Source organism: Vipera berus, assembly GCF_964194415.1.
Source record: "Vipera berus genome assembly, chromosome: 2".
Lineage (NCBI taxonomy): Eukaryota > Metazoa > Chordata > Lepidosauria > Squamata > Viperidae > Vipera > Vipera berus.
The window spans coordinates 270,742,638-270,755,580 of NC_138203.1; the positions used below are offsets into that span (position 1 = coordinate 270,742,638).

Genomic DNA, 12,943 nt, shown 5'->3' on the forward strand with positions numbered 1-12,943 from the left:
GCTCTGTTTTCCCGCCTGCCAGGTAACACCCAACCCAGTGTTGTATATTTCCCGCCGGACAGGTTGGCCAATCAGGACGCCCAACCAATGCCACCTGGTGTTGTGGTGGCTATACTAGCCTGGCATTTCTACATACACAACACCCCTTCCCCCCAAAGAGACAACTACTACTGTTAACATTCCTAAACTACTCTTCCTACCCACTACCCCTTCACTGCCTCACATAATCCATGAGGTATGCCGGGGTTTTGTGAGTCCTGGCCGGGTACCTTCCCGGCTGCTTTCCGGCCGCTGCTTCGCTTTCAAGGGTTACCTCTCCAGCCAATGGCTGATCCCCCTCATGTGTTAGCTCTGTGGTGAGTTCCTGCTGAGGCCATTTCGCTGGTACAGTTTTACTGTCTGTTTCTGATGGCATTGCCGGCCTTGATTGGGATGTTGTTGGCTTTGCTACTTGATTAGCTGCTGCTGCTGCTGCTGGAAGTGATGGTTGCCATCCATCTGAAAGATCCTGTAGTGGTTCTATAGATGACCCTTTTGGCTGCTGTGTATAACCCTTTTGTTGTTGTGGGAGGTTCTCCGGTGCCCGCTTCCTTAACTGGTCAATATGTCTTCTGACCTGCCGGCCCCCTTCCCCCTCAACAATGTATGACAACGGACCTATTTTATCCACCACCACCCCTTGAATCCACTTCTCATCCACCACCCCATAGTTCCTGGCCCACACTAAATCACCTACTTTCTGGCTGTGTTGGGTTGTTCCGCCTCTGCGGCCACCCTGTCTGGGTGTAGTCAGTCCAATCTGGTTATTAGTCTTCTTCCCCAGCGTAGCTCGGCTGGGCTCTTACCCATCACTGTACAGGGTGTAGTGTGTTGAGCCAGCAAAAATTGCGCCAGTCTCTGATGCCAATCCCCAGCAATAATTCTTCGCAGTGCATCTTTCGTTGATCTTACATTTCTCTCAGCCAAGCCATTACTGGATGGGTGGAACGGTGCAGCCGTTGTGTGTCTAATCGAGTTGGCCTTGAGGAAATCCTGGAATTTGGTAGATGTGAATTGAGGCCCATTATCAGATACAATTACATCAGGTAACCCATGTGTGGCAAAGAGCCCCCTCAGCACCTGTATGGTCTTAGCAGACGTCATACTTGTTACAGGCACCACCTCTAACCACCTAGAATAGCTATCCACGACCACTAAGAATAGTTGCCCTTGAAAGTGTCCAGCATAATCTATGTGTACCCTGGACCACGGGTTGTGTGTGGTTTCCCACCTGTGCACAGGAGCATGCGGTTGCTCAGGTCTGGATCTTTGACATTGACAGCATCCTGCTACTTGTTGCTCAATGTCTTTGTCCAGGCCCGGCCACCACAGGTAGCTCCTTGCAAGGGCTTTCATGCACACAATTCCGGGGTGATCCTCATGTAGGTCTTTTAAGACTCTACATCTGAGTTTGTCTGGCACTATCACTCTGTTGCCCCATAACAGACATCCTTTGTGTGAGGACATTTCATTCCTCCTCACAAAGTATGCCTGAAATTGTGGCCCAGGGTTTTTTTCTTGCCAGCCGGATTGTACCCACAATGCCACTCTACTTAGCACAGCATCACTGGCTGTGCCAGCTGCAATATCCCTTTCCGTGAGAGGGCATTCAGGGAGTTCTTGTAAGGCCAAGACTTGACCTACTGGTGCAGGATCAGGGTCAATTACTGGTAAGGGCAATCTGCTTAAAGCGTCTGTATGTCCCATATCCTTTCCGGGTCTGTAGACAATTTTGTACGTATATGCAGAGAGGAATAATGACCATCTTAACATCCTTGGGGACATTATTTGCGGTGTTTGTTTGTCTGTTGTAAATAGTCCCAGCAATGGTTTGTGGTCTGTGAAGATGGTAAACTGTCTTCCATATAAATAATCATGGGATTTTTTAACACCTGCTACTATTGCCAATGCTTCTTTATCAATTTGCGTGTAATTCCTCTCTGCCCTGGATAAGGTTCTGTAGTAGTATGCAATGGGTTTCTGTTCCCCATTTGCTTCCAAATGGCTTATTACAGCGCTCACCCCATATGGTGATGCATCACAAGCTAAGCAGATGGGTTTGTTTTTCATAAAATGTGTTCCTGTGGAGCCACTTGACAGTAACTGTTTGAGGTTCTCAAAACTCTTAACATGAACCTCCTTCCATGCCCAAGTTTTTTTTTTTGTATAGTAACCTGTGCAAAGGTTCAGCTATAGCAGTCTTATGTGGCAGGAATGTGTGGTAAAAATTAATTAACCCCAAAAAGGCTTCTAACTCTGCCTTATTTTTTGGAGCTGGAGACGATTTAATTGCTTTGATTTTAGATTCAGTAGGGTGAATGCCCTGAGCATTGATTCTATAACCCAAGAACTCCATGGATGCCACTCCAATGGAGCATTTCTCCCTTTTGAGCTTCAGGCCAGCTGCCCTAAATCTTTCAAGCACAGCCCCTAGCCTGTTAGCCAATATTCCCTCATCCTCTCCAGCAATTAACACATCATCAAAATAGAGACAAACCCCAGGAATACCTTTTAAAGTTCTCTCCATCACCTCTTGGAAGATACCTAGGGCTGCTGAGATGCCAAACTGCAGTCTGTTGACTCTGAATGCCCCCTTGTGGGTTACAATGGTTTGTGCATCTGCAGTTTCTTTGGTTACAGTTAACTGCTGATACGCCTGCGCTAAATCTAATTTAGCAAAGATGGTGCCCAACTGGATAGCTGAGAGGACATGCTTCACCGTTGGAATCGGGTAAGCTTGCGGATTTAAAGCCCTGTTCAGGGTCGCCTTATAATCCGCACAGATTCTAATTTCCCAATTGGGTTTGAGGGGGGTGATGATGGGGGTTTCCCAGGGCCCTCCTTCCACCGGTTCTAACACTCCCTGGCCTACTAACTTTTCCAGTTCGCTCTCAATCTTGTGCTTGAGAGCAAATGGAACTCTCCTGGCCTTAATTCTGATGGGGAGAACCTCCGGGTTTAAATTAAATTTAATGGGGGGCCCCTTGTACTTGCCCAATGTCCCATTGAACACGTCTGCAATTTTTTTGCAAACGTATTCGAGGTTCTTGGGTTGAATTGAATTGATTCCCCCTAACCAGATCCCTAACACCCCGAACCAGTTAAGCCCTACCAGACTAGCTCTCCTGCCCTCAGTTACCAGTAGTTCCAATGGGCCTTTAAATCCCTTAAAACATACTTCTATAGTGGCCTTGCATTTTAATTTAATCGGGGCCCATTGGAAATCTGCTAACTGAATTGGAGTGGGTTTGAGGTGAATCCGGCGGCTGCTCTTTTCCACAATGGCAGACAATGTTTCCCACGAAATAATTGATACAGAAGCCCCCGAATCGATCTCCATCTTGCAGGGAATTCCCTGCAACAGGACCTCGATTCTAATTTTAGGGCCTAGCATCTGATTTATGGTAGAGCGGCCCACGGATACTACGCCCCTTCCCTGGTTAGTGGTTAGTGCCTGGGGCCGAAGGAGCTCTGTGCCGCGACGCGTAAAGGGTTTGGTACCTGGTGCCCACGCTTCTAAGTCGTGGAGGCTGTCACAGACCCAGCTTCTGCAGATGGCCTGGATGTGACCCATCTTGCCACAGGCGCGACACTTTGCACTGCGGAACCTGCATGATGCTCTCGAGTGGTTTCCTCCACAGCTGCCGCATTTCTGCTCCGCATCTCTGCGACTGTTGTTTATGTCCTTCTGTGATCTGGTTGATGTTGTTGGCCTCCTTTGCCTTCCTGCGATGTCGCGGTGGTCATTTCAGATTGGAGTCCTCTTGAATCTTTGGGTTATTTCGTCTATCTCATTTTTGAATTCAAGGTCTCCCACTCCGCCGTCCACAAGGCTTTCTTGGTGAATAGAGCCACTCGTGTCATTGCTATGAAGGGGGAAATCTCGTAGGTCGGTGGACTCGTGTGTCATTGTCATCCAGGACCTCTTGAAGGTCCCCGGTGGGCTTCGCGATCACCTTATTTTGTAATCGTTCATCCCTTAACCCTAAGACCACTCTGTCCCGGATCCTCTCGTCCAGGTCGGCAAACTTGCATCGGCATGCAGCTTCTCATACTGCTGACACAAAGTCTGTAAGAGATTCGCCTGGTAACTGATTCCTACACTCGAATTTCCTTCTCCAATAGAGCTCAGATCATCTAGGCATAAAGTGTTGGCTCAGTCTTTTGTTTAATTCGGCGTACGAAACTGAAGCGACAGTGTCAGGGTGGCACAGTCCCACAGCTACTTTGTAAACTGCCAGTCCGCTGAGGGACAATAAAAATGCCGCTTTCTTGCGGTCCTCAGTAATGCCGTTGACTAATAAGTATCCTTCTACTTGCCCCACATAATCTTCCCATTCTTCTGGATGCTGGACATCAAATTCCCTCACGCTGCTGAGCTTCGACATTCTTCCGCCTTTGTTTGACGGCTTTTAAAATTTCCCACGGTGCGCTGCAGTCTCTCTGCTTTATGCGGCAGACGCTGTCCGGCTTTTCCGGAGTCCTGACTTACTGCGCTTCACGAGATCCCACCTTCATCACCACTGTTGTACCATGGGCTACCGCGTGGACACAGGAACTAATCAACATAGTACAAGATACCTTTATTGATTACAAGATGTAACTCAGTCCCAAAACCCCCAGTGTCCTCTTATAGCCTACTGATGCCCATGAACCCAGTCAACCTGTTTGCTCTATTTTCCCGCCTGCCAGGTAACACCCAACCCGGTGTTGTATATTTCCCGCTGGACAGGTTGGCCAATCAGGACGCCTAACCAATGCCACCTGGTGTTGTGGTGGCTATACTAGCCTGGCATTTCTACATACACAACCCCTCCTCCTCTTTGTGGCAACCTCTCAAGTACTGGAATACTGCTATCACGTCCCCCCTAGTCCTTCTTTTCTCTAGACTAGCCAAACCCAAATCCTGCAACATTTTTGTCTCCACGTCTTGAATCATCTTAGTTGCTCTTCTTTGCACTTTTTCCAAAGTCTCAACATCTTTTTTTGTAACATGGTGGTCAAAAATGGATGCAGTATATTATTTAAGATGTGTGGAATGAAGTTAAAGTTGATGGTTGAGAAACACCATTCCAGATCCTGAATACCCAACCTTTAGGCTATATGAGTTTTAATTTTGCTTTTGATGACTGCAAGTCAATCTTGACTCCCAGCAACTACATGAAAAAGTCCATGTCGTTTTCTTGGCAATGTTTTCCAGAAATGATTTTCCCTAGAACTGGGGGAAGGGACTGGCCCAAAGTCTCCCAGTTCTGACTTCAGGCCTAAGGCGGGACCAGAGCCTATACAGGTAATCCTCGACTTACGACCACAATTGAGCCCAAAATGTCTGCTGCTAATTGAGACAGTTATTAAGTAAGTTAGGTGAGTTTGGTCCCATTTCTTGCCACACAGTTGTTAAGTGAATCACTGCAGCTGTTAAGTTAGTAACATGATTGTAATTGTCTCAAAGGTGCTTTTCCAAAAGGCGAATGGAAGAGAGAGAGAGAGAGAGAATAGCTTCCTTTTGGCTCACTGAGGTGGGGAGAGGATCCCTAAGGCAGTGTTTCTCAGCCTTAGCCATTTTAAGATGTGTGGACTTCAACTCCCAGAATTCCTCAGCTGAGGATTTCTGGGAGTTGAAGTCCACACATCTTAAAATGGCTAAGGTTGAGAAACACTGGCCTAGGTTTTGAACCTCAGGAATGTTATATAGATGGCTTCAGGCAGCTAGTTGGTAATTGCTGGCTTTCTGCTTTAATTATAGATTTCCGTGTATCTGTAATAAACCTAGCTTATCAAGAACGGTGTCCTTGAATCTTAGCATTTGAGTCAGAGGGGCAGAAACTGTTTTTCTGTCCTCAGGAATCAGAATTTGGAGTCAACAGCAAACTTTGGTTTCAAATTCCAGCTAAATGCAATGATAAGCCTTCAATCGGGCTCCTGAGGAGTCAAAAAAGTCAAGATGGCGATGCAACCACATGATGGAAGCCTATTTCTTATGTGCAAAGGGCAGGGATTTGATCCAATAATTTGGTTAAGGGGGGAAAATGGTCCATTTCCATAACCTCAGTGTGTTATGTGGACGCAGCCAAATGTGTAAAGGTTTTCAGGTCAAGGTGTACAGGTAGCCCTCAACCTATGACTGAAATTGAGCGTGGAATTATAGTTGTAAGATGTGGCAGATCACCACTTAACGGTGCCAGATTTGACAGTCTTTCTGGTGGCGGTTGTTAAGTGCATGCGGCAGTCATTAAGCAAACCTGCTTTCAAAGGCTGTTTTATGGCTGGAAATGGGAAGTAAATGATGGAAAATGGCAAAAATGTCAAAAACTGCAGCCACATCACCCCAGGAAGCTGCAATGGCCGTAAATGTGAGCTGATTGCCAAGTATCCAAAGTGTGATAAATTGACCACGTGGAGCTGTGACCATTGCAACTTCAGAACTGGGTCCTAGGTAGTTTTGGGCAGGTACATTGTAACTTCAGACGGTCCCTAAGTGAGGACAGCCTTTATAATAATAAACCTTTGTTGTCAAAGTACAACATGTGTACATTGAGATTAGCTGAGCCTCCCCCCGTGCTCTCTCTCCCCAACACACAATGACAACAAACCCTCCATCTTACCACACCATGTGAACCAACTACACCACACACCGGCCTCCCAAGTCAATTCTGCATAAGTTCACAGAGATTATGTCCCATTTAAAAGCCTAACAGCCCACGGATAAAAGCTATTTTTCAGCCTGTTGGTACGGCTGGCTATACTCCTATATCTCCTACCGGATGGTAGGAGAGTAAAGAGATACCGTCCAGGGTGTGAGTCATCCCTGAGAATCTTCCTCACTCTTCCAAGGCAACGAGCCCTGGCGATGTCATCCAATGGTGTCAGGGAACAGCCCACAATGTCTTGTGCTGTGCTCACTACCCTCTGTAATACTTTCCTGTCCGCGGCTGTCAGACCAGCATACCAAACCACAATACCATACGAGAGGACACTCTCTATAGTAGACCGGTAAAAGAGGGTCATTAGCCGTTTTTCTACCCTGTTCTTCCGCAAGACCCTAAGAAAGTGAAGCCTCTGTTGGGCCTTTCTAGCCACCTGGGTTGTGTTAACTTTCCAGGTCAGATCTTCACAGAGGTAGAGGAGATACCTTCCTTTAGATTTCCCTTGCAACGCACAGGCAGGAAATCAAGATGGCAGCCTCAGTCCTGCTATTTTTTTTACTTGCATTGCAAAACAGGGAGAGTTTGATTGTTTGGCTGCGGCTGCCATCTTGACTTTTTTGCTTCCCTCTAGGGGACATCAGGAACTAGGCTAGGAATTTGAGGTTTTGTCCTCCCCTGTTGCACATTATTTTCATTGTTTGAAAAACCGTTGTGAGCTGGGGTTGTTACCTGAGGTGAAAGCTAGCCTCAGCTTCTTTTGAAAGGCAAAGGTTAACTCAGGGTTGAGTAAAATATTACTCAAGATCTGAGGACTGTGGTGTTATATATAGGTAGTCCTTGACCACAACTGAAATCAAAATTTCTGTCGCTAAGCTTTCTGTTAAGTGAGTTTTGCCCCATTTTACGACCTCTCTTGCCACAGGTGTTAGTCACCCAGTTGTTAAGTGATTCTAGCTTCTCCACTGACTTTGCTTGTCAGAAGGTCGCAAAAGATGATCACGTGACTGTGGGACATTGCGACCGTCATAAATATGAGCCAGCGCCATCCATCCAAATTACAATCACATGACGATGGAGTGGTGCAACGGTCTTAAGTGCGAAAAACAGTCATCAGACACTTTTTTCAGTGCTGTTGAAACTTCGAACCACAAAAGATTGCAAGTTGAGGACTACCTGTACTGAATGTATTTACCCTAAGTTATTTGTTATAAGTTATTTGTTTGCTTGCTTGCTTGCTTGTTTATAAATAAATAAATTTTATTGGCCACCATCTTACCATAAGTAACTCTGGGTGGCTTAAAGACATAAAAAGTACATTTACATTAAAACCTGTATATATTAAAAACTTAAAGTTAAGGACATCTTGATTCAATAAACTTCTTTCCCCCTTTCCTTTACCCTGAAGTCCAAGGAGCTCATTTTTTTTAGGTCAAGCTCTGAAACTATCTTGCCTTAATACAATTCCCCATTTTTTAAAAAAAGGGATATGAAAAGAGAAGTAACCCAGGGCCATTTTACCTCAGGCAGTGCAGTACTAAGGCAATCTGGAGTCACACTGGTTTGGGAAGCTGGTTATTGGTCTCCCCATTCCTTTGCATGGGCTGCATTGGGGAAGGGTGGGCTTAGTTTGCATTTGAACCCCCCCCCACTTCCAAAATCTGAAATTGGTCATATTCTATAACCCCACATTTTGAAAGCTGCATCAGGACCCCATCTTTGCGGAAAGAAAGATGGGGCCACCCTTTTCCTTTGGCTGTGGGATGAATAGGGTACTCCTCGGCTTACGACTACAATTGAACCCAAAATTTCTGTGGCTAAGCATGACAGTTGTTAAATGAGTTTTGCCCCCATTTGATGACCTTTCTTGCCACACTTATTAAGTGAATCATTGCTGTTGTTAAGTTGGTGACAAGGTTGTAAGTGAATCTGGCTTCCTTTGTCAGAAGGGTGCTCACAGGAGCATAGGACACTGCAACCATCACAAACATGAGTCAGTTGCCAAGTGCCTGAATTTTGATCACGTCACCATGGAGATGCTGCAGTGGTCGTAAGTGTGAAAAAATGCCATACATCACTTTTTTCAGTGCCATTGTAACTTTGAACAGTCACTAAATGAACTGTTGTAAGTCGAGGACTACTATAGTCCGTGAGGCAAGATTCTCTCCCTTCTCACTGGCAGTCCAAAATCACAAAGGTCTGCTGAAGTTTATTAGAATACAAGGAAATGCAAGGCATTTGGCCTTGGAAATAAAACATAGGGGATGGGGTCAAAAAAGTCAAGATGGCAGCTGTGGTGCCCTGCCTCCCCAAAACCGGCAATGTGTATAATAGAAATGTGGGCTTTTAGCAAAATGCATTATGGGGAGGGGTCCTTTGTGAGCAGGTATGTCCCTTTAGAACAGCAGTTTTTAATCCTGGCAGCTTTTACATGTGTAGAGATCAACTCCCACGATGCCCCATCCTGACTAGTGAATTTTGGGAGTTGAAGTCCACATATCTTGAAGCTGCCAAGACGGAGAAACTCTGCTTTACAGAGAAGCCATCTAGTCCTTTGGGTGTGGTTGACTTATTATTATTATTATTATTATTATTATTATTATTATTATTATTATTATTATTATTATTATTATTATTATTATTATTATTATTATTATTATTATTATTATTGACTTAAACTCCCAGCATCCCTCCCCATTAGCCATGTATACTGGAGGTTGCTGAGAAATGAAGTCCTGTAATATTTGGTAAGCTATGGATTACACCCCTCTGAGAGACAAATTGATTTATCTTTTGCATGTGTGCAAGCGTGGGTATAATATTGACAAATTCTTCCGATTGGGAAATGTCCAGATGAATGTTGCAGGTCTGTCAATAACCCTGCAGTTTAGTGTACTTAGTCTAATAGCTAATCCCGTTTGTTTAGGAAGGATTGTTTCTGAAAGTCCCATTGCTGCTGTCAATATGGCCTGCCTCACCATAAGCCTCAAACCAATAGCCAGAAACTTTCTAGGCCTTAGGGCCCTCTTTATTTCTGACAGAAGCAGACCAAACAACAAACAAAAACCACTATAAACGGCCTAAAAACTGATTACAATCTTGCAAAAAGCAAACAAGCTACTTTAAGAAAGAGAACACAACCACTCTGCTTTTTAGCAACAGCAGTAGCACTTAGACTTACAGTATATACCGCTTCACAGTGCTTTACAGCCCTGGGGCCTATCTAAGCGGTTTACAGAGTCAGTATATTGCCCCCAACCATCTGGGTTCTCATTTTACCAACCCTGGAAGGAAGAAAGTCTGAGTCAACCTTTTATCTTTATCTTTGTGGTAAATCTCAGTTTAATTCTTACTTAAGATATACTAAGCCTTGTGTAAGCTGCTGTTAAAATGCAGAAGCCAGTTAATAAACCTTCCGCATAAATCAGGAAAAGTGCTAGGCTTATAAACCTCTCTTTCTGAGATTATGCTTTTCCGGTGCAATTATTTTTAAGGAGGACTATAATGGTTGTTATTTTGTTTCTAAAGATTGCTAGCCACCCAGAATCATGTGTTTGAGATGGGCAGCTGTATAAATTAAATAAACAAATAAGATTAGTTAAATAAATGAAATGTAAGCCTTTGCCCGTATGTAGCTTTTCATACACTGGAAAAAGGGGAAAAACCAGGTGATCACACCATGCTTTATAAATGACAAATGCCTTATAATAATGCTGAAAACTTCCTTGTAAGAATAAAATGAAACCTATTGTGTATGCATTAAATATATATGCCAGTGTAAAGGTTACGTAAACAAAAAGATATATTGCATTCACAATTTTTACACTTAAATGATTTTGAAAAACATCCAAGGCATTTCAACAGATTTTGAAACAGACCTTTGCCCATTTCTGTCTTTTCAAATGTGCAGTTCAGAAGAGAAATGATAATGTTTGATTTCAAAATTCAAAATTCATTTTGAAAGCTTTCTCCTCTCTTAGACTCCAAAAATTCTGTGTAACTATCTCTTGATTGTTTTTCATAAATATTGCATATAAAGCACAGACATTGTCATATAAGGTAGAATAGAATAGAGCTGGAAGGGACCCTGGAGGTCTTCTAGTCCAGCCCCCTGCTCAAGCAGGAGAACCTATACCATTTCAGCTAAGTGAATGTCTATAAGGCTGCCTACATCACTGAATGTTGGTTCTTAAAAGCTGCCTCTTATTGAAGAACCATTATAAGTCCTCCATCCAATATTTGTGCATGTCAAAAAGCAGTTAGAAATATTTTTTATTGAAATTTATTTTTATTTATTGAATATTTTTTATTAACAGGATTATGATTAAACTATGATTAAATCAAAGATGCACAGTGAAAAAAACATAGAAAGTACAAAATCTCTGCTAAAAAAAAATCACAGTTTACACACACAAATTTACCATGCATAAAAATGTTGCCATATTGTGGACTATTGCTATTGAGATAAACCGTCCAAATTTGATAGAACTGTGGTTCCTCCCTCTGAAGTTTCATTATTCTAACTTTGTGATTTATTTATTTTTTTAGCATAGCAATTGAAGAGGCCTTGTTAATCCACAACACAGTTGCAGTATTATCTAGAGCAGGTAACCCAACACCCCCCCCACCCCCCACCCCACCCCGATCCGTGGACCAGTACTGGGCAGCGGCATGCCAGCAATCGGTCTGCACAAACAAACAAAGCCCCATCCATGGGATGCAATCATCACACAAAACTACACACCCACCGGTCTGCAATAAAACCTCTCTCCATGGAACCGGTCCCTGGTGCCCAAAAGGTTGGGGACCTCTGATCTAAAGTTTTCTTAAGCTGGGCAGTTAATAGCTTTAGCTGCTAAAATTAAATAGACAATCAATCCCTTGTTTTGAAGATGTCAAAAAGCAGCTATGCAGAATACAGGTAGCAAAGACTGGCAAAAAAGGAGAAAGCAGCAAATATTTACTAGCAAAGAGTTAAAAAAAAACTTTTTAAAACATCATTATTTTCATGTGACAACCCTTCTCCTACACCCTCCTGGCTTCATTTTCAGCAGAATAAAAGTCTGAGTAGTTTCAGGCTTCAAGAGCCGTTAGCTTCCTCCAAGCACAACCTTGCTCTAGGTACCTGGAGGAAACTCACCGGCTGTTTCTCGAATTTTTTAGCTTACCTGTGCCAAGTGCCCCAAGCACAATGGCGATGTAAAGGAACGGATGAGCCCTCTGCATTCCTGCCTCTCTTTCTCGTCCACCCTTCAGTTTCTCTGCTGCTATTTTGGTATTGACAGCAGCCGTGCAGGGAGCTGCTTATGAAATGTTGGTTTTCCTCCCTCCAAACGTGTTGCTGGCTAACCCCACCCTGACAAAAGCAGCTGAGTTTTGGGAAATCACACAGTCCATTAAGCAATTCTAGAGACGGGTGAGGTCAGAAGACCTTGGTCTGCAGGTGGATAGGAATTCCCAAGATTTTGGGAATGAAATTGGGCAAAACTGAATCTGGGAGGCAGGAAAGGAGGAAAGGTCAACTGGGAAATCCCCAGATTTAATATTACAAAGGAAAGTTTCACAATTTGAATTATGCCAGAGGATTACTGCAGTGTATCAGGACCCTGCTATTGCTAAGCAATGGCGTCTATGCTGGAGCCCAGGCCCATGGTTCTTACTCACCACCACCCACCCTCCTTGTTTGTTCTTCTAGTCTCCCACTATTAATCAAGACAAACTACAATACAAACAGCAATTTTTTTGGCATGTGATAATTAAACATAATTTCTAAAGACTTTATCAGCATGGACTATGAGCACAATATGAAGTCTAACTGATTTCAACTCAGGATAATTGATCTCAGGATTGTCTGGGAGTAGGCAGTGCAAACAAAAGCAAGGAGACACACATGGTCTGTACCAGTCCTTCAAAACAATGCGAAACACAGAGTTTCATGGCAACATTGTGAAGAGATTGGACAACCATTTGTGTGAAATGGTATAGGGCAGTGATGGCGAACCTTTTAGAGACCGAGTGCCCAGACTGCAACCCAAAACCCACTTATTTATCGCAAAGTGCCAACAATTTAACCTGAATACTGAGTTTTAGTTTAGAAAAAACAACTCATACATTAACATTTTTTGTCTTAAAGAAAAACACAATAACAGAGCTTTCAATGATACAAACAACTTTTTATTGAAAGGTAAAAGTTTGCAGTTGGCATGCTTTTGAACAATTAACGTGATTTTTGCTGTTGTATGCATGCTGATAATTTGTCT

The 12,943-nt window shown here is 43.7% G+C and overlaps 1 protein-coding gene across 1 annotated transcript in view; it reads right to left on the reverse strand.

The window, feature by feature from the left end:
- LOC308661480 (complement factor B-like) overlaps positions 1-12,088 on the reverse strand; it is a 46,833-nt gene extending 34,745 nt beyond the window's left edge. Inside the window, exon 1 of the mRNA XM_081316413.1 lies at positions 11,852-12,088. Within this exon, the coding sequence (XP_081172539.1) occupies positions 11,852-11,909 (58 nt within the window). The 5' untranslated portion in view covers positions 11,910-12,088. The remainder of the gene's footprint in view (positions 1-11,851) is intronic.
- Positions 12,089-12,943: the final 855 nt, after the last annotated feature.